General features: G+C 43.4%; 1 protein-coding gene across 1 annotated transcript in view; it reads right to left on the bottom strand.

The window, feature by feature from the left end:
* Positions 1-18,462, bottom strand: part of NEB (nebulin) — a gene marked incomplete at its 5' end in the record, with an annotated part of 51,222 nt that overhangs the window by 11,813 nt on the left and 20,947 nt on the right. The window contains 26 exons of the mRNA XM_027908313.1: positions 886-978; positions 1,478-1,570; positions 2,258-2,350; positions 3,563-3,655; positions 4,419-4,523; positions 4,641-4,745; positions 5,161-5,265; positions 5,398-5,511; positions 6,108-6,218; positions 6,640-6,750; positions 7,513-7,617; positions 8,624-8,728; positions 9,448-9,552; positions 9,679-9,789; positions 11,617-11,715; positions 12,217-12,315; positions 12,423-12,524; positions 13,021-13,131; positions 13,306-13,416; positions 13,506-13,610; positions 14,189-14,293; positions 14,419-14,523; positions 15,159-15,263; positions 16,325-16,432; positions 16,541-16,645; positions 18,235-18,339. Coding sequence (XP_027764114.1) covers positions 886-978; positions 1,478-1,570; positions 2,258-2,350; positions 3,563-3,655; positions 4,419-4,523; positions 4,641-4,745; positions 5,161-5,265; positions 5,398-5,511; positions 6,108-6,218; positions 6,640-6,750; positions 7,513-7,617; positions 8,624-8,728; positions 9,448-9,552; positions 9,679-9,789; positions 11,617-11,715; positions 12,217-12,315; positions 12,423-12,524; positions 13,021-13,131; positions 13,306-13,416; positions 13,506-13,610; positions 14,189-14,293; positions 14,419-14,523; positions 15,159-15,263; positions 16,325-16,432; positions 16,541-16,645; positions 18,235-18,339 — 2,709 coding nt within the window. The remainder of the gene's footprint in view (positions 1-885; positions 979-1,477; positions 1,571-2,257; positions 2,351-3,562; positions 3,656-4,418; positions 4,524-4,640; positions 4,746-5,160; positions 5,266-5,397; positions 5,512-6,107; positions 6,219-6,639; positions 6,751-7,512; positions 7,618-8,623; positions 8,729-9,447; positions 9,553-9,678; positions 9,790-11,616; positions 11,716-12,216; positions 12,316-12,422; positions 12,525-13,020; positions 13,132-13,305; positions 13,417-13,505; positions 13,611-14,188; positions 14,294-14,418; positions 14,524-15,158; positions 15,264-16,324; positions 16,433-16,540; positions 16,646-18,234; positions 18,340-18,462) is intronic.

Consider the following 18,462-nt stretch of genomic DNA (forward strand, 5'->3'; position numbering starts at 1 on the left):
AGGGAAAAAAAGAAAAAAAAAGGAGAAAGAGGGAAAAAAAAAGGAGAAAGGAAAAAGAGAAGTTAAAAAAAGGAAAAGAGTGAAGAGAGAGGGAAGAGCAATAATTTAATACAGGGAAACGTCAAAGTGTGAAAAATGGTGTTTTTCCAGCCTTGTTCAAAGCCCAGCGAAAAACCCTCAGTGAAAACAGGGGGCTGAGGTTCCACTGAGCTTTTTCTTTCCCCTGGGCACAGAAATGTGGGAATTCTCAACTGCCTGGCAACCCTCCTGCAAAGGATTCCCCATCTCAAACAGCAAAATGAGCATAAAGTGCTCCAATTAAACAGGAATACTGAGCAAAACGATGGCTGGGAAGGGTCAGGAGGAGAAGTGATCCACATAAATATTCCTCCCTACAGCAATTTTTCCATCTATGTGCAATTATCACCATGTTTTCCTAAGCAGTGAGCTGGGAATGCCACCTGGATTCCTTACAAAGACTGGAGGGTGTAAGAGAGCAGCCAACACAGCAGAAATTCCAACCCAAACCATTCCACGATTCCCTGACCCAGGAAGGGTTAAGGGTTTGTTTTCCACTGCAGAGGTGAGGCTGGAGATGCTGGAAGGGTGGGCTCAGTGACACCACTCCCACTATTAACAATCCCTTGGGAATTCAAACAAGGCACCGCTCAACTGCTTCAATTTACTGGGGTTAAAATCTCCCTGCTGGGAGAACTCAGTAACAGGTTCAATGAGGGGAAAAGGAAAATATCGGATCCTGACAGGGTTGCAGTGGCTTCACAAGGGAAGGGCTGCTCAGAGTTCCATCAGGAATGGGAAGGATGGTGTCAGGGAGGAGCTGAAGGGGTGTCAGTGGCACTGGAAGGGGAGGGTGTGGCTCAGTACCGAGCTGATGTTCTCCTGGTTACGCCGCACTCGCTCCATCTCCGGCGTCACCGGGGTGGCCGTGCCCGTCCCCAACCCCTCCTTGTACAACACCTGTGAGGGACAGACAGTGCCCACAGCAACCCCCTGAGCAGGGGCACAGCCACCTCCTCTGCCCCTGCCCTTGTACAACACCTGCCAGGGACAGACAGTGCCCACAGCAACCCCCTCAGCAGGGGCACAGCCACCTCCTCTGCCCCTGCCCTGGCTCATGCTCAGCGTTAGGTCACTGCTGATTCACTTCACACCGGATCCACAGGCCAAGATTAATGAAGAGGCTGATGGGGGATCATTCTGTAAATAGGGGATGGGAGGGGAGAGAAGATAAAGGCTCGAGATGAACACGGGGAGGTAAATTCACTTTGGGCTCTCAGAGGAAACGCAGAGGAAGGTGTGAATCCCCCCAAAAAGCACAAACAGGGGGAATATCAGAGTTAAGACACTGCCAGGGCAAAGCCAGGACTGCAGCCCTGAGGGAGGAGGAGTGTTAGGGGTTCCAGGGCGGGATTGCAACAGCAGGGTTGGGATTTGTTGTTGCAATCCCGGGCAGTACCGAGCTAATGTGCTCCTGCGTGCGTTTGACTCGCTCTATCTCGGGGGTCACGGGCGTGGGGGTGCCCGTGCCCAGCTCCTCCTTGTACAACACCTGTGGGACACAACGTAGAAATACGTGACAAAGGGACTGACAAATGACAAAATTGCGTTCAGGGCTCTTCTTGCAAGTAGTAAAATGCTTGCACCAAAACGAGGTAAGTGAAAAAAAAAAAAAAACAAAACAACAAAAACAAACAAACCAGCAGCAACTTTCACTGCTTGATTTCACTGAAACGACGACAAAAAAACCCCCACAAAAATAAAGCAATCCCAGCAAGGGAAAATAAAACCATGTGAAAGGTGGGGAAAAAAAATTAAGGAAACAGCTCAGCTGTGCAAAAATGAGCTGGGAAACACGTTGAGTGGTTGCTAAAATCTACACTTGGAAAAGGGAACAGCCAGGTTTTGTTTTCCCTTATTTTGTGACCATAAAGAGGCTCCACTTGGGTTTTTTTCCACCAAGTCCTCCCTAGCTGATCCATTTTTTTCCAGCCTAATTACAACACAACCTGGGTCATTTTTGTCCCTCCTTCAGTGTTTAGGAAAGGCCACAGAATGAATTAATCACAGGCAGTGACTGATCATGATGGAATTCAGGGATTTAAACCCCCTGATGCTCATTTGGGAGGCTCTTCCCAACCATAAAAGCAGGAGGCAGGCCCAGAGGCTGGAGCAGGAGCTGTGGGGGGTGGGAGGGGACACAAATTGGGGGTGGCAGGGGACACAAAGGGGACCTTACCGAACTGATGTGCTTCTGGGTCTCCTTGACGCGCTTCACCTCCGGCAGGTCGGGGATGGGGGTGCCCTTCCCGATGCTCTCCTTGTACTTGATCTGCAAGGCACACACAGCAACGAGGGTTGGCACTGGAGCGCGGAATGGGATGGTTGTGGATGCACAAAGAGAGTTATCCTGAGCTCGTGGATTGAGAGGAGCTCGTGGGCTGCAGCTGGGAAAGGATTCCCGTCACCTTCCCGAGAAACCCGGTACAAGGCAACTTCAGTCGCTGGGAATGACGCTGAAAGGGGTTTGTGAAACCAGCTGGGACCTGATTCCACCTGGCCTTTCTGCCAGTGAAGGGAGAATTTGGGCTGTGCAGGAATCCCTGGTGTTCAGCCGAGGTGGGAGTCGTCACCCCCCACCTCAGCACTCTCTGCATCTCCTGGGCACAGCGAGGGAAAACGCACCTCACAACACACTGAGCACCATCTGCACCAACAAACCCACTGAAATGTTAGGGGTTTAGACCAAAACGACACCAGCATTCCGAAAAAAAAAAGCAGGGAAGAGATTTATGAGCTTGGAGAGGGAAGGGATATGTGGAATTGCTCCGATTTTAGAGCGTTGCAGCTCTTGGTATCAGGTAAAAGCTCGACAAGGGAAGCTGTACCGAGGCTTTTTTTAGGAGCTCTCAGTGACAGGACAACAACAACAAAAAAAAAAAGAAAACAAAACCAACCAAACAGAAAAAAAAACACAAAAACCCATTAAAAAAAAAATCCTAAACAAATAAAACCCTCAAAACAAAAACAAACAAACAAAACGAAACAAAAAATAAAAAAACACCACCAGAAAATTCAGTCTGACCACAGCAAAACACCTTTGAACTGTGAGATGGTCAGACAGTGGAACAGAAGTTGCTTGGAGAGGTTGGGGAATCTTCATCCCGTGGGATACTCAAAACCCAGCTCGTCCAAGCAACCTCCAGATCCTGCTGGAGCAAAAGATGCTCTGAACAGGTCCCTTCCAACCAAAATGATTCTTTGATTCTGTCCAAACAACATTTGGGATGAGGTTAAAATGCTGGCAAGAGCTCTCGTGGTTTAGAAACGGGTTGTAAGTAAGAATCTGAGTGTTAATCATTAGAAAGGTGACTGTTAAAGTAAAAAGGAGAGGCAAAAACTTGAATAAAGTCACCCCTAACTGGGTGGGGTTATTGCCAAACCACTGTTAGCAACACGAGAAGAAAAAGAAAAAATAGAAAAAGAAATATTATTTCAAGAGGAATTAGCAGTGGTAGAGGATTAAAAATCAATGCTTTTGTACCGAGCTGATATTATCCTGGGTTTGTTTAACTCTCTGCATCTCTGGTGTCTTTTCAATAGTGGTTCCAGTTCCAATGTCTTCTTTATACAAAATCTTAACGTTTAGAATGAAGACAACAAGGTTAAGCATCCAAAACACAACATTCTTGCTCCTAGCGGGGGAGCTGGGACACAAAGGATCAGCTCCAGGCACTGCCTGAAGTCTGTGCACCATTTGGGGGAAAAAAAAAAAAAGGGGCTGCTCATTTATATTTGATGCACTTTAAATAGAATATCAATGATATAATAAATCAAATATATTTCAGTGGGACACCTGAGAAACCTGGGCTCATGGAAGGTGCCCTTCAGGGGGTGGGGCGAGATGGGCTGGAAGGTCCCTTCCAACTCAAACCATTCCCTAATTCCATGATCCAAACACATGTGGGCTACTTTTAGGATGGAATATTGTAATTTGCTCTAATTTGCTATCCACAGATGTTTCCCCCTTTGTTGTGTGCTCCAATAATGGTGCAGACTTGGGGAACTTCACAGCAACATGGACTGGGCAACAAATCAGGCAGACACTGCACGAGGGGCCACAGGACAAAAATGCATTACAGGGTAACAGGACAAAGGCAAAGGAACACTAATTAATTACTAATGAATACTAATTAATTACAGGAGTGACTGTCCAACTGTATCACAGCTATGGGTGGGAAAAAGTGCAATCAGTGCGCTACACAAAAAACAGGAGGTCAAAACACTCCACAAAACCCAGGTAAGTCTACTGAACCTGGAAGAGGTGAGCCAAAAATAGTTATTTTATCCAGCATTAAAGTGGATTTTTGGGGAAAACTGAGGACACAAAGTGGCCCTACCGAGCTGAAGTTCTTCTGGTTCTCTTTCACCCGCAGGATCTCGGGGGTGTCCTGGACAACTGTGACTTTGCCTTTGCTGTTCTGAAGGTCTGACTGGTACTGGAGCTGTTGGGAAAGTTCAGGTAAAATGTCAGATGTCTGACTCTGTGCCATAAACCTTTACTTGCAGAGTTCTCTTTGGAGCTGAGAATAATATTTCAATGATTGTATTTCCATACTCACCGTGCTGAAGTTCTTTTGGTTCTCCCGGACTCGCTGCATTTCTGGGGTGTCAGCCACAGGCACGTAGTGTGACATGCTCTTCTCTGCCTCTTCCTTGTATTTTTTCTGATGGAAAGCCCCAAATACATTAAAACAGAAACCAACAAAAGCAGTGATGAGCTGGCATTAGCTACTGCTGCATAATGCCCATGGTTACGAAGATGTGAGTGCTCCTCTGCCTGCCAGAAACTGAGATTATGACCCCTGTGTAATTAATTCAAAGATTAGCTTATTAAGGAGGGGGAAATTAAGCTGAATCAACGCAGGAAAGAATTAGCTTTGGTATTGCAGAGTATCATACAGCATGAAAACCAATTAATTTGATTATTGACGCGGAATTTCAGAGTAAGACGCCACATCACAGCTCTAGAGAGATTTGCTTCCTGGCGTGTCCTGAAAGGTGTCAGAGGGGGTTATTTAGGTGCCCAAATTAGTACTTGGTGGCCAGTGAACAGTGATTAAGTGGCTTCACTCGAGATACCTGGCTGGAAAGGCTCTTGACCTGCTGGGCATGAATAATCTCGGGAGTGTCAACGACACTGGTGTAGTTGGCTTTCTCCATTTCTGCCAATTGTTTGTATTTGATCTGTCGGGCAAAGCTCAGGTTTAGGCGCCTCAATCATCTCTGCACAACAACTTGCACCGGGTTTGAGCCCAAAGAACTAAGGTTGCCTTTCAGAAGAGCCCCGGGGGGTGGCTCAGGGTGCCCCCCACCCACCTGGCTGGCGATGTCCGTGGCGTTCTTGGCCCGCACAAAGTCCGGGGTCTCCAGAGCCAGCTCTGTCAGGCCCTTTCCTCGGATCTCCAACTCCAAGGCCTTTTTGTACTCTTTCTGCAGAGGAAGACAGGGAACAGCTCATGGCAACGGGAAGGAAACACCTGCAGCGAGTTCAGTTTCAGGAGCACACCTCAGAGCAGGAACACTGCCAAGATCCACTCACAGCCAAATGCACCCACTCAAGGGGGCACTTTGTGGCTCAGACCTGGCTTTGGTCCCCTGACTGATTCAGGCAATGACCTAAATGAGTCCCTGGACTGATGTGACCACTGATCCCAAGCACCTCTTTCCCCCCTGGATTCCTGGCAGTGACTGCAAAGGCACAAAAGAGCTCCCTTTTTGATCCTTCGTCACCCACTCATGTTCATTTTCCCTCCCTGCTCGGGAGTTTCCAGGGAATGACAAAGTTCACTCCTCCCTCAGTGGGAAGGGAGGTTTGGATGGGATATTGGGAAGGAATTGCTGGCTGGGAGGGTGGGCAGGCCCTGGCACAGGTTGGGCAGAGAAGCTGTGGCTGCCCCTGGATCCCTGGGAATGTCCAAGGCCAGGTTGGACGGGGCTTGGAGCTGATCTGGAGGAACTTCTTCCTTTCCATGACACCTGGAGGACGTTCCATCCACTCAGGAATTTTCCAAAGAGCCCTGACATACCTCATTGAGGATTTGAGTTGCATTCTTGGCTCTCAGCATGTCTGGAGTCTCCTCCAGGGCTGTCAGTCCTTTCCCCTTGACACCTTCCTCCAGATCCTTCCTGTACTCTTTCTGTAGGAGATGGGGAAGGAAAAAAAAAACAAACCTGCAAATCCAGGCTAAAGGGAGCTCTGGGCCTTACCATTTAATAACAAATAAATAAATAATGATTAAAAAAATAAATAATAATAATAATAATAATAACAATTAAAAGAATTAAAATAAAAAGAATCACGAAAGCTCCAAAAGAGAAAAAAAAAAAAAAAGGGGCTCTGGAAAACAGGAAAGAATATTGTCGAGGGTTATAGAGGAACTGATACAACAGAATACAGGGATTATTGCTGGAGATGAATTTCCAAGGCACACAGACATGGACCAGTAGGATGAGGACAGTCAGAGCAGCAGGAAACAGGAATAGGAGAAGAAAGGGTGCTGGGAATCTCAGTGGGATTGCTGGGGAGGGCAGAGGGAAGGAGCACAGAGTTGCTGGTACCTCACTGGCTATTTTGGTGGCATATTTGACGTGTAGGAGGGATGGTGTGACCTCCAGGCCAGCCAGGTTCCTGCCCTTCATGGACTCCTCAAAGTCCTTCTTGTATTCTTTCTGATGAGAGAAAGAAAGGGAAAAAAAAAAGCAAAATAGCAAATGTTTATCCCAATTTTTAATGATGTGAAAAACCACTGGGAGGATGGAAAAGGGATTGGTATTAAAGGCACTATTTGAGGGCACCTAAAGCAATAAATCCTATTTTCACTGATGGTTAAGAAAGAGCTCATTGCTTTTCAATGGAAATATGACCAGGTCCTGCCTTTATTTTTTTTTTAATTTTTCTAATTATTTGTCTGTGCAGAGAAACTGTTTTAAAGGAATCACTCCCAACACAATAACTTACATGGCCCTATAAAGGTGTTTTTCAGCATGTCCAAGCCCCCATCTGTGCCAGAACAAGATTATACCTCAAATAAACCAACAAAACTGCTGAGGGAAATCAAGTGACAGGTCTGGGACACACAGGGAATAAAGGGCTTCCTCAGAAATGGAGTTTTCAGGTGAAAAAGTTTAAGGGAGACACATTTCACGCTACATTTCTCACTCAAAGACTACTTTAAGCTTCATTTACTGACAGCTTCTTGCTGAAAAACCAACAGATAAAAACCACTTTCCTGTGGCACGGGAAAGGTTCAGGAATTTTCAGGGTGGCATTTCATAACCAGGGTAAAGAAATATGATATAACTATCATTTTCCAGCCTCTCAGCATGCACAGGACGCAGATATAACTGCCTATTAAATATCTAATTAAGTTTAGCTATAAAATATAAATTTTAGGGTGGTTTTTTGACCATCAGTATTGATTTTGATTGTACCTCGCTCTGCATCAGCTGGGACTCCTTTGCTGTGAGGTATGTGGGAGTCTCAAAGTCCAACATGGGTTTTCCCTTTTCCTTCTCATACTTTTCCCTGTATTTCACCTGAGGAGAAAAGACAAAAAAGTCACCCTCCTAAATAACCCAATTCATTGACTGATATCTGCTCACTGACAACAGTTCTGTGGTTAAAAAAAATCAATGTTTAATACTATTTACCTTCCTGAAAATTCCATTACTGACCATCAAACGTCAACTTTGGTGCCCAGGAAGGAAAATGTCCACCAAGATGAAGATATTCTTCCTATAAATTACATTACCCAGCCTTTAGGGCACCAACTGTTGACAGTTCAATGAGTGACTTCAAATTTAACTTGAACCTGATTACAACCATTTTCTCACAGTCCTTTGCTCTGTGGCCTTTTGGCTCTTCCACGCCTTGAAAATCCCTGGAAGTGTCCAAGGCCAGGCTGGAGCAAGCTGGGATAGGGGAAGGGGGTGGGACTGGATGGGATTTAAAGTCCCTTCCAACCCAAAAAATCCTGGAATTCCATTCCATGCCATAACCTTTGTGTCCCACCAGCAATTTTCCTCCTGCTCTACAGCCAATAAAAACTTGGGATAGAGAGGATTAGAGACCAAATCAGAGCATGAATTTCTCTGGAATGATTCACCATTTTATTCCAGAGGGGAAAAACAACAGACAGATTTAACAGTTGGGTTAAAACAACTTTGGATGCAGGAAAAGAATGGCAGAGTTCTCCTTTCACTGGAATAATTAAAGCAGTTGAACCTACACTGAGAACATCAACCCTGATTCCTTCACTTTCCAGTTTTCCTGTGATTTCCAGGTCGTTTTTCTACAGGAAAATCCCCCTGATAAATGTGTAAAAAATCCACGTACAGCAGGGTGAGGAACTGAGATTGACTGTGGAATGAAGGTATCTTTTTTATCCGTATATTTTATTTATTAACTTGCAAATGTGCAGATATTTCTCACTGGGCAGTGCTGGTGAAGCAGAGAGGGACTGTCAGAGACAGCAGAATTCCCTGGGAGGATTTCAGGGATGGATATTTTTTGGGGATGACGACAAACACACGAGCAACTTACGTGGCTCTGGAGTTCTGATGCCTCCCTGAGATGAACCTGCTCAAGGTTATCTGGCACCACATGGTAGTGACCCTTACTCTTCTCATATTGCTTCTTGTACTGGTACTGAAGGGAAGGTGTCAAAAATCATCTCAATAATAAAAAAAAAAGCCCTCAGGAAATTTACTTCTCAGGCCCAATCAAAGCAGCACTTCAAATGGAACATCGAAGAGGAATTATTAGAAATACAAGAAGCAAAACAAAAAAGCAAGAAGTTTAGAAGTGATTTTTGGAAATTGGGAGTTAAAGGCGTGGGTTATTTTTTTTTGTTTTGTTTTGTTTTTGTCAAAACCATTAAAAAAAAAAAAAAAAAGAAAAAGGAAAGAGAAAACACAGCAGATACAAGAAAAGGCTGTACCAAGATACAATGGTTTTTTGCCTTTTCTCAGTAAAATTCTCAATTGTTTTGTTAGGCATAATTATGGAGGTTTATAATAGGGATGTTAAACAAACATGAAAAGATAAAAAAAAAAACCAGAAAAAATTAAAGAATTTAAATATATTAATCAATAAAGAAAAAAAAAAAGGCATTTGTTAGTGTGGTGCAACCAGTTAAAATGGGATAAAGAATCAATCCACTAAAAATTATCAGGGGATTTCAAAGATTTCCCTTCCCAAAGTGGTGAAGCCGCTGGTTAACGAGGAACTCAGAATTAGGAAGAGGAGGAAGAGATCACTACCAGGTGATGGCCCTGGCCACAACACAGGGAGGAGCTGTTACAGGAGGGGTTAGCAGAGAGAATTGCAGGTGGAATTGGGAATGGAGGGCGAGTGGATGATCTTACAGCACTGGCGAGCTGGCTCGTGCTCAGCACGTGGTTCATCAGCAGCGACTGCGACATGTCCGTCACCGGCTTGTGGAGCTTCTTCAGGTCAGCTTTGTACTTCACCTGTGGGCCAGGGGGCACAAACCACCTCAGGAAACCGGGCTGATGGATGTTTTAGTGACACCCAGCAGGTTTTTGGGGACAGAAACCCGACCTTTCCCCCCTCAGGGCACGGCGCAACCCCCGTACCTCGCTGGCCATGTTGTGGGCGTCCTTCATGGTCTTGTAGATTTTGGCCTCCTTCAGATCATATTTGGGCTTCTTGCCCAACTCTTTGGAAAAGTTCTCCTTGTATTTCACCTACAAAGGGAAACAACCAGGGGGTTAGAGCTGCTCTGGAGCACCTGCTCGTTCGGTGCAGATGGCAAAGAGGCTCTGCTTCATTGGGACCGCTGGGGAGAGGAACAAGGGCAATGACCTGAAGGCACCCACTGGAATAAAGGTTAAATATCAAAGAAAACCTGACACTGAGAGAAAATCTACATCTGCAGTTACAAAACACCACCTGAATCGAAAAACTGCAGCTCCTCAGTGGGAAAATTGAAGATGTGAGAGAATTGTGGTGCCAAAATACAGCCAAACTCCCTCCCTGGGGCAGGGGGAGTTTTTCATTTGATGGGAAATGGGTGCTGATTAAAAGTATTTCACCAAGAGGTAAAAAGAGAGGTGTAATAAGAGTACAAAATAAAATAATTATATATATATCTCAAATATATATGATATTTTATACATAATAAGATACAATGTAAGAGGATATAATATAATATAAGGATATATAAGAGTGTTTAAAAGAACTTTTTACATATTTCTTGGAGAAATAAGAGCTTTAGAAGACAGAAGAGCACTGAAGATGTCAATACATCAAATACTTTTTGATGTTATTATACAAACACTGCGTTCTGGCTGAGTAAGAGATGAATGGCATTAATGGTCACAAACAGGACAGGGACACAATTAATTACCAGGAATTAGATTATACAAAAGGTTTAGCAACACTTCCAAACCACGGCAGCAGCAGCCAGGCAATGAGAGCCATAATAATCCAGCAGATCCAGGCTGGAAGCAGAGAAATGTTGACAGGAATGGCAATTTTTTAACCTCAAAAAATGCAGAATTGAAAGCAAGGCACGACAGACAGACAAAATCCAACTGAAAAAAAAAAACGAGTGGATAACCAAACAGGACATAAAGCTTTACAAATAAGAAGTTTATGAGAAGAGATGCCCAAGAGAAAAGAAAACAAAGATATTCCAGTCATTCTTTGCTCCCTCACTGAACCAAAACAAATCTCAGCTAAGAATGTTTGAAAAGGACCCAGAGGACTGGTCAGCACTGGGACAAGAGCACGGAAAAGGAGGAGCTCAGCACTGAACGGGAATGAACTTAATTTCTTCTTTTTCTTGTAGTTCAGTGGTTCAGTTTAAGACTCCCTGGCTCTGCTGAAGAGATCCTTGGTTTTCCTGACACTCCAACATGCAACAGTTACGTGCAGCAGACATGGAAAAATCAAAATCCCTCCTTTTTTTCCCTTGAAAATACGTGTGTGACACTGAAATGGCACAGACCCCCTGCTGCCACTTCAACATCTGCAATCCAGGCTCATTGTTTGATTTTTATTTTGCAAAGGTTTTGAGGTGGAAAGAAGGAGAAGAAATGCCCTCCAAGCCCTCCCAGGCTCTGGGATTGATTCAGTCACACACTACTTTTCCACTAGGAAATTCCAGCATACTGCAAACAGGCTGGTTACATTTTATAAATAAATTAAAATTTAAAATTTAAATAAAGTTTAAATGAAGTTTTAGTAGGAGTTTGAATAGTTAAAATGAGGTTCTAATGACTGTTCACTGAAAATCTCCAGCACCATCATTCAGGTTTGTCACACACATATATTTCCTTTTTTTTGTGCACACTTTCAGAAAATAACACCTCGAGTTTTAGGGTGAAAAAGCTGAGTTTTCCCATTCCAAGTGTGCATCAGCAACTTCCATTAAGAACCCTGGAGCTCCAAAGCCATTTGGAAGGGCACAGTAAGGTTTCCACAGGGTGGTGGTGCTTCAGAACTCGCAAGATGACAGGCAAGCAAGAGACACCTGCACAACAGGTGTCACTTAAATAAAATTATCTTACATGGCTACTGAGCAGATTGGCTTTCTTAAAGGTTCTCATCCAGGGGGTGTCGTAGGACGCAGCTCCGTGGCCCCTCAGGTGCTGTTTGAGATACTCAGCCTGCAATCAGCAGCGAGAAAGCAACGTCAGAGAGGCAAAGACTCCAGCATGGAAGCAGGAATGGGGGAGAAGGAGCCAAGATCTGAGGGGCTGGCAAGAGATTGTTGGGAAGACACGGAGGAGAAAGTGGTGAAAGGAACCCAGTGCTGGTTCAAAGGGTGGGGAGTGAGAGTTGGGTCAAAGGGTGGTTCTTGCAAAGGCAGAAGAGCTGAAAAAAGAACGTGGCAAACACTTCAGCTTTAGCATTTAAAAAAAAATAAAAATCTTCTCACAACACCATTTTCAGAGGATTTTAAATACCTCCATTAATGACATTCAGTAAATCACTAGAACAAAGAAATACCTTGTGCCGGTATTTAATTTTTACTTCATTTTTTCCCTTTCCCCCTGATCTAGACATAATTTCAGCTACAATAGCGACATTCATATTGTGACATTAATATTTTGTCTCATTTCTTTCATTGCTGCAGAGTTTCCCCCCACTTTTTAACTCCTCCTTACCTGGCTGGTGAGTTTGGACACCTCCTTGGCCAGTTCGATGTCAGGACGTCCCAGCATGGTCACCCCCACACCAGCTGCTCCCCTCTTCTTGTACTCGATCTAAGAGAGCAAATACAGAGAGATTCCCTCCCAGTTAATCTACTGACACTGGTTTAGTGGGAAAATTAATGGCTAAGAGTTATAGAGAAGACTGAAAAGCCACTTACGTTGCTGATTAACTTGGCAGCCTGAGTTGCTTTCTTAATATCAGGTCGGTCTGCTATCGGTGTGTAGTGGAGCTTTGACTTGGCATCCTTCTTGTATTCAATCTAATCCATGAAAACAGGCAAAGGAAAGGAAATTCCCGAGGATTACCCACAAGGAATACACCAGGGAAGGACACAGCAAGGTTGCTGAGAAAGTGCATGGGCTTATTTTTGGAATAATTTCACAAGGAAGGGATTTGGGAATTTATTTTTTTGTAAGTTTTCTACAAATGAAGACATAAATATTGGAAATTCTGTCTGTATTTGAAAGGATGAAAAAATTATTAGATGTGATTTGCACCAGGTTATTTTAAATCCTACCCTGTGATTAAGTACAAATCTTTTATCTCAGTGCAATTTTGTATTTGTAAATATTGGTACTTTAATCTTTCAGGTAAGAGTAAGGTTAAAAATCATTCAGATAAAAGGAAAGTAAAATCTTTCAAAATTACACCTAAACATGAAGGTTAAGAGGAAATTCAGAAATACAGAAACTCGAGTTTTGATTGAATTTGCTTATCAAACCTACTTAATTAACGGAAAGAAAAGGCAAACTCACTGTACTCTGGTTTTTGGCAACTTCCATGGCATGTTTCACTTCGGGAGGCTCCAGCATGACAGAATAATTAGATTTGCCTTTCTCCTTCACAAACTTCTTCTTGTAGTTCGTCTGTCAAGAGCAAGAAAGGGCCGTGTGTGATTCGGGAACGACCCGGGGCGGGAAACGACACTAAAACCTGGAAATAACCCCCCTGAAACGGGATCAGGTGGAGTCTCCTCGTTCCCAAAAGGTTGAGATGAAAGAGCTGGTTGTTTGGAGGTGCTGCTGGGAGCCTGAGCTCACCTCACTGACGTTCTTGGTCACCTCCTTGACGTGGGCCGTGTCCCGCGTCTCGGGCAGCGTCGTGAACGAGCCGTGGGGCAGCTGCTTCTTGCTGTGCTCTTTGTACTTGTTCTGAAAGCACAGCATCAAAAGAGGTGAAACACCAGCAATTCAGGGATGAAATTAAATTGAAAGGAGCAAAAAAACTGCTGGTGGTTTACCTCAGAGACCAGGGAGCTGACATTCTTGGCCAGCAGGATCTGAGGGGTGTCTGGGACCGCGTGGTACGTTCCCCGGGCTTTGTTGTGCTTCTCTTTGTATTTTATCTACCAGGAGGGAAAGATCTCATTTGAAGCCATGTTTACCTTGTCTTGTGGCAGATTAAGAAGTAATTATTATAGTTGGGTCTGCTTGCTAGTGCAAACCTTGGCAGAAAATCCCACATTTTAATACATTCCCAAATAAATTCATTTTAGTCTATATATTCCTAGAGCTCTCACTAGGAATTTTATGGGCATAGTGAACATTAATATATTGATAGTAATTATTAAAGACACTTTGTGTCATGCACAATTTACAGCTGCAGCTTTTTTTGTTGTTTTCTCCATTTCAATACCAGGAATGCAGAGATACCTGGGAGGAAGGTCTGGGGTGTTCAGGCAACGTTAACTTTGGATATTAATTTATTATTGTGTGGCATTTACAAGACCAAATCTGTTCAGATTTTGTGGATTTGCTAATGAAATAAGCAAGTCAGTTCAAATAATGGAGTGAGACTGAGAACAACTGTTCCAAGCTTCACTCTTATTCCAACCATATTCCCAATAAAACTGTTAATGTTATAAATAAAGTTCTAATAAAGGACTTCACTTACTTAGAGAGGAAAAGTGAGTTCAGTACTTACATCACTGGCTAAAATGGCATTATTTAAGGCCAACACCGTGTTTTTATCATCAGTGACAGAGATTTTGCATCCCTTCAGGAACTCCCGGTCCAGTTTGTATTCATACTGCAGGGAATAAAAAAAATAGGGATAAGAGAAGAGAGTCTCAGATCTTCTCTGATTTGTTTCACATATTCTGGATGTGAGAGATGTGGGAAAAGGGAGTATTTGGTTTGTTCTGACTTCCTTACATCACTCTGCTGCAGAGATGACTTGGCTGCCTGCACGAAGTCAGGCCTGTCAGCAATCAAGTGCCAGTGAGCCTTGGCTGCTTCGTATTTCTTCTTATAATCCAGCTGTTTGCAGGGGAAAACAAATGAGAGAGAGTTATCTGGAAGTTGTGAACTTTACACGTGGCACAGAGAGGGAAATTCCCTTTGGTCTGTCCCAAAAAAAGAGAGCAGAGGGAAGAAAGAGCAGCTCAGTCAGACCGGGACTTTCCTCTGCCTCGTGCAGAGTATTTATCCCAGTTTTCCCACTCTCAGGTGGAAAATGGAATGTGAAGGGCTGAAGTGACGCCCTGACTTTGAGGAAGGTGGGAGCTTTCAGGTCCTTCCTGCTGAAATGGGTGTTGGGCCACCAAACCCAGCAAACACGGGAAAGCTTCCCACGAAGAGCTCGCTTTGTCTGCAAGGGCATCCCAGGGAATCCCTGGGAATTCCTGGGGCAGTTGTGTGTCTGTCAGGAAACAGGACAACCAAAAGAACAGCAGATTGGTGACACACAAGCACCTCCTCAAGGGAAAACTCGCAAGAGGGAGAATTTCAGCACCAAATAAATTAAAATACACTTAAGGCGAGCGGGGTAAGAATTAGAAGTGGCGCCCACGCTGAGAAAACTCGGTGGAACTGAAAATGGAACTGATGGCCTCTCCTGCCAGCCTAAAACACCCTGCATAATGAAATTAAAAGCTGAATTTCAGTGAACTCACGTTGCTGTTGAGCTTGTAAGCGTGTCTGGGAGTCTTGATGTGAACAGAATCTGCCACGACGTTGCAGCGAGATTTGCTCCTCTCGTACATTTCTTTGTATTTCAGCTGCACAAACACCAAAAAACCAAATATTACAAAGGTAACAATCAACAGCAACAAGAAGAGCCTCCAAATGGGAGGAATAGAACGGGGAAATTCCTCCTGTCAAGATAAAAATCTCAACAGAAGAAATGACTGGACGTGGTTAAAAGAAATGCTTTAAATAAACTTGTTTTCTGAGAGCATTCAGTGCTTCCTGAAAACTCCTTGATGGAACCTCAGCATTCAATTTAGAGCTTAAAAAATGTACTTTAATTCTCAGATCACTTTGGAACATCTCTGTCTCCCAGTGATCCCATTAGGATCTAGGTAATATGGTTATTTTTCCCTCCTAGATTTACTAATTCTGTAGATAATCCACAGAGCACCTGAATGACAGTCAGGCTAATTATTCTGACAGTGCTATACTGAGTTACAACAGTGTTAAAATCCTCATTTTATTTAGGGATATCTAAGGAACAACACAAAGGTCAGTGAGAAAGCCTCAGGTAGAAGGAGGAATTAGGACCAAGACTCCTAAATCCTGTATATTATTCTATCTACTCCATCTTCCTTTCCCTCTTCTTTCTAGTCTTTCCCTGCCCCAGAATCAAAACATATATTTATTTTAGACCACAATATACACCTTTCAGATTCACAATACCCAGGGAAGAAATTGATAAACATGGTAAAGTATTAAATACTTTTTTCAGGGCTCAAAAAAAGCCACTAGGGGAAGAAAACCCAGCATGAAACTCCCCAATTCATGATTTAGAGATCAGCTGCAGCTCATGGCTTTTATTGCTAGAAAAATGTAAATTATTAGTAAAGTGTATAATTACACCCAAAAAAAAAAAGTTTCAAGAGTTCCAGAAGAATGTTGCATAAAACACTTCCTGAAAAACTGTGGTTTTTATAAAGCATTAAATGAAAATAGAGTTTAACGGGCAAAAAAAACCAGAATAGGTGCTAAGAAAAAAGTGATTTTTTTTTTCTGAGTGTTCCATCTGAGTTAAAAACGTTGGCTCTCCAGGTAAATAGTGAATTCTGCGTGATTTTGACCCCCCAGGCAGGGGTGATTGACTCACATCACTGATCCTGTCCTTGACCTTGCGCACGTGGAGCAGCATGGGCGTGTCCTGGATGGTGGTGTAGCCCTTGGGCTTGGCCTTGTTGTACTCCAGCTTGTAAATGATCTGCAAGGACACGTCGGGAGGGGAGGTGAGAATTCCCCGGGGGTGGTGATGATCCCACCCCAAAGGCTGGGAATTGGGATGAGGAGGATGCTCCCCAAGCACACTCACATCGCTGATCTGTTTGTTGACTTTGCTGGTCCTCAGGTACTCGGGGGTGTCCACCACGGTGGTGTACTTGTCCTTCTTCTTCTCGTAGTCCTTTTTGTACTGAATCTGGTGGTGGGGAAAAGATTGGAAATGAGCACCCAGACCAGGAGAAAAGCCCTTGGAGAGATGTGACTTTGTACACAAACAGAACACTGCCAAACCCTCCCACAGAGCCCCAGAGAGCTGAACGTGCACCTGAGCTGAGCTTTGCAAAGCCCTTCTGTGCCCAAGAGGCTGCTGAGCAATGACTTTATCTGATTAACTTGATGCATTTATCTCCAGAGCTGAGCTAAAGAATCGATCTTGGCACTTCAGTGACTTTTATATTCCCTAACTGGACAACATTTCATTTTTAAATATCCCCCATATTTGGCCCAAGGTTGGACTTGATGATCTTGGGGGTCTTTTCCAGCCTTAATGATTTTATAACTAAATTGAGGAGAAACGTAAAACATCTTAAACAACCAAAGATTAAAACATCCAGCACATATACCCTAATGCCAGGATATTTTAAAGGCTTTGGCAGCAGCATTTGTGTCTTGATAACTTTTTTCTTGCCCTACTGAGGATTCTAAACCTGTTTTCACAGAGTTCAGGCTGCTCACCAAGAGTTTGGATTCATTGCAGGCATCTCGAGGGCAGCTGGAAGGGCTTTGAAAACACCTTTAACCCCCCCCTTTTTAACCTCCCCTTTTTAAAACAGAACTTTCACAGCAGCAGAAAACAAAGCCATGCTTTTGAAACGGGACCAGGACAGACAAAATGAAAAAAAAAAACAAACTGATGAACAAATGATCACCGGGAACATGAAGTGAACATGCAGTCAGACACTGGCTTTTTTAATTCAAAATTACCTGCAAGGAGTTTTTAATGAGATAACAGAAATCCACAGAAAAACAGAATAAAAATGCCTAGTGAAGACCTTCAGTAATTTAATACTGAAGAATATTAGCTGTGCTCATAGTAAAGAATAACACCCTTCTTCCTCTCATGTAATTGTTTTCTACTGTTGCATTTCCAGTTTATAACTTATTTATGATTAATTTATTATTACCAATTTCCACTTTATAATTTATATAGTATTTATTAATATTTTATGATTATTAATTCCAAATTTTATTGTTTATATAATGACCAGGAATGATTTTTACCATTAAAAGGAGTAAGGTCACTCACTGCCAGCAGCTGTGATTTCAGAGCACAAATAACTCTGTTCTCTATCTGACACCATTCCAGGCAGGGTGGGAATAAGTGTTATAATCTACTTTTAATTATTTCATCATTAATTCCATAATTAAGGAGCTCATGTTACGGAAGGTGGGCAGTCCAGGAAATGGTGGCAGAATGAAAACTGGGTTAAGGAAATATTAACATATAACATCTGAAAGGTGGGGGAAATTGCTATTTATGTAAATATGTGAAATACAGAACAATTATTTATAATGAAGGGAGAAAATGGAGACAAGATCAGCCTGAGCTGAGTGCCCCAGTGCCAGCAAATCTGATATTGTGGTCTCAAAACTCTTTGATCACTGCCAGCATAAAGCACACCAGCAAATCCTTGGGGGCTGAAATCTGTAGGAAAGCAGGGAATATTAGAAGTCCAAGCAGCGAAATGGTATCTAAATGTGTCCTAGAGCAGCTCTTCACATTACCTGGCTCCACAAGTAAGTGTTGTAGAGAGCTGTCAGCATATCTGGCCTCAGAATTTCATTACATCCGTGTTGCAGGAGCATCTTGGCAAAGGATTTATAGCTTTTCTGTTCATGCAAAACGGCAACCAAGGACAAGAGAGACTCATGAACACCAGGAACAAGGACACAGCTCTAGATCCCAGACACTTGGAGAGTGGAGAGATGTAGGCAAAGGTACTGTATGTATTC

This window comes from Empidonax traillii, unplaced genomic scaffold, assembly GCF_003031625.1.
Source record: "Empidonax traillii isolate 1590-97213 ecotype Southwest subspecies unplaced genomic scaffold, ASM303162v1 scaffold1677:size138040, whole genome shotgun sequence".
Lineage (NCBI taxonomy): Eukaryota > Metazoa > Chordata > Aves > Passeriformes > Tyrannidae > Empidonax > Empidonax traillii.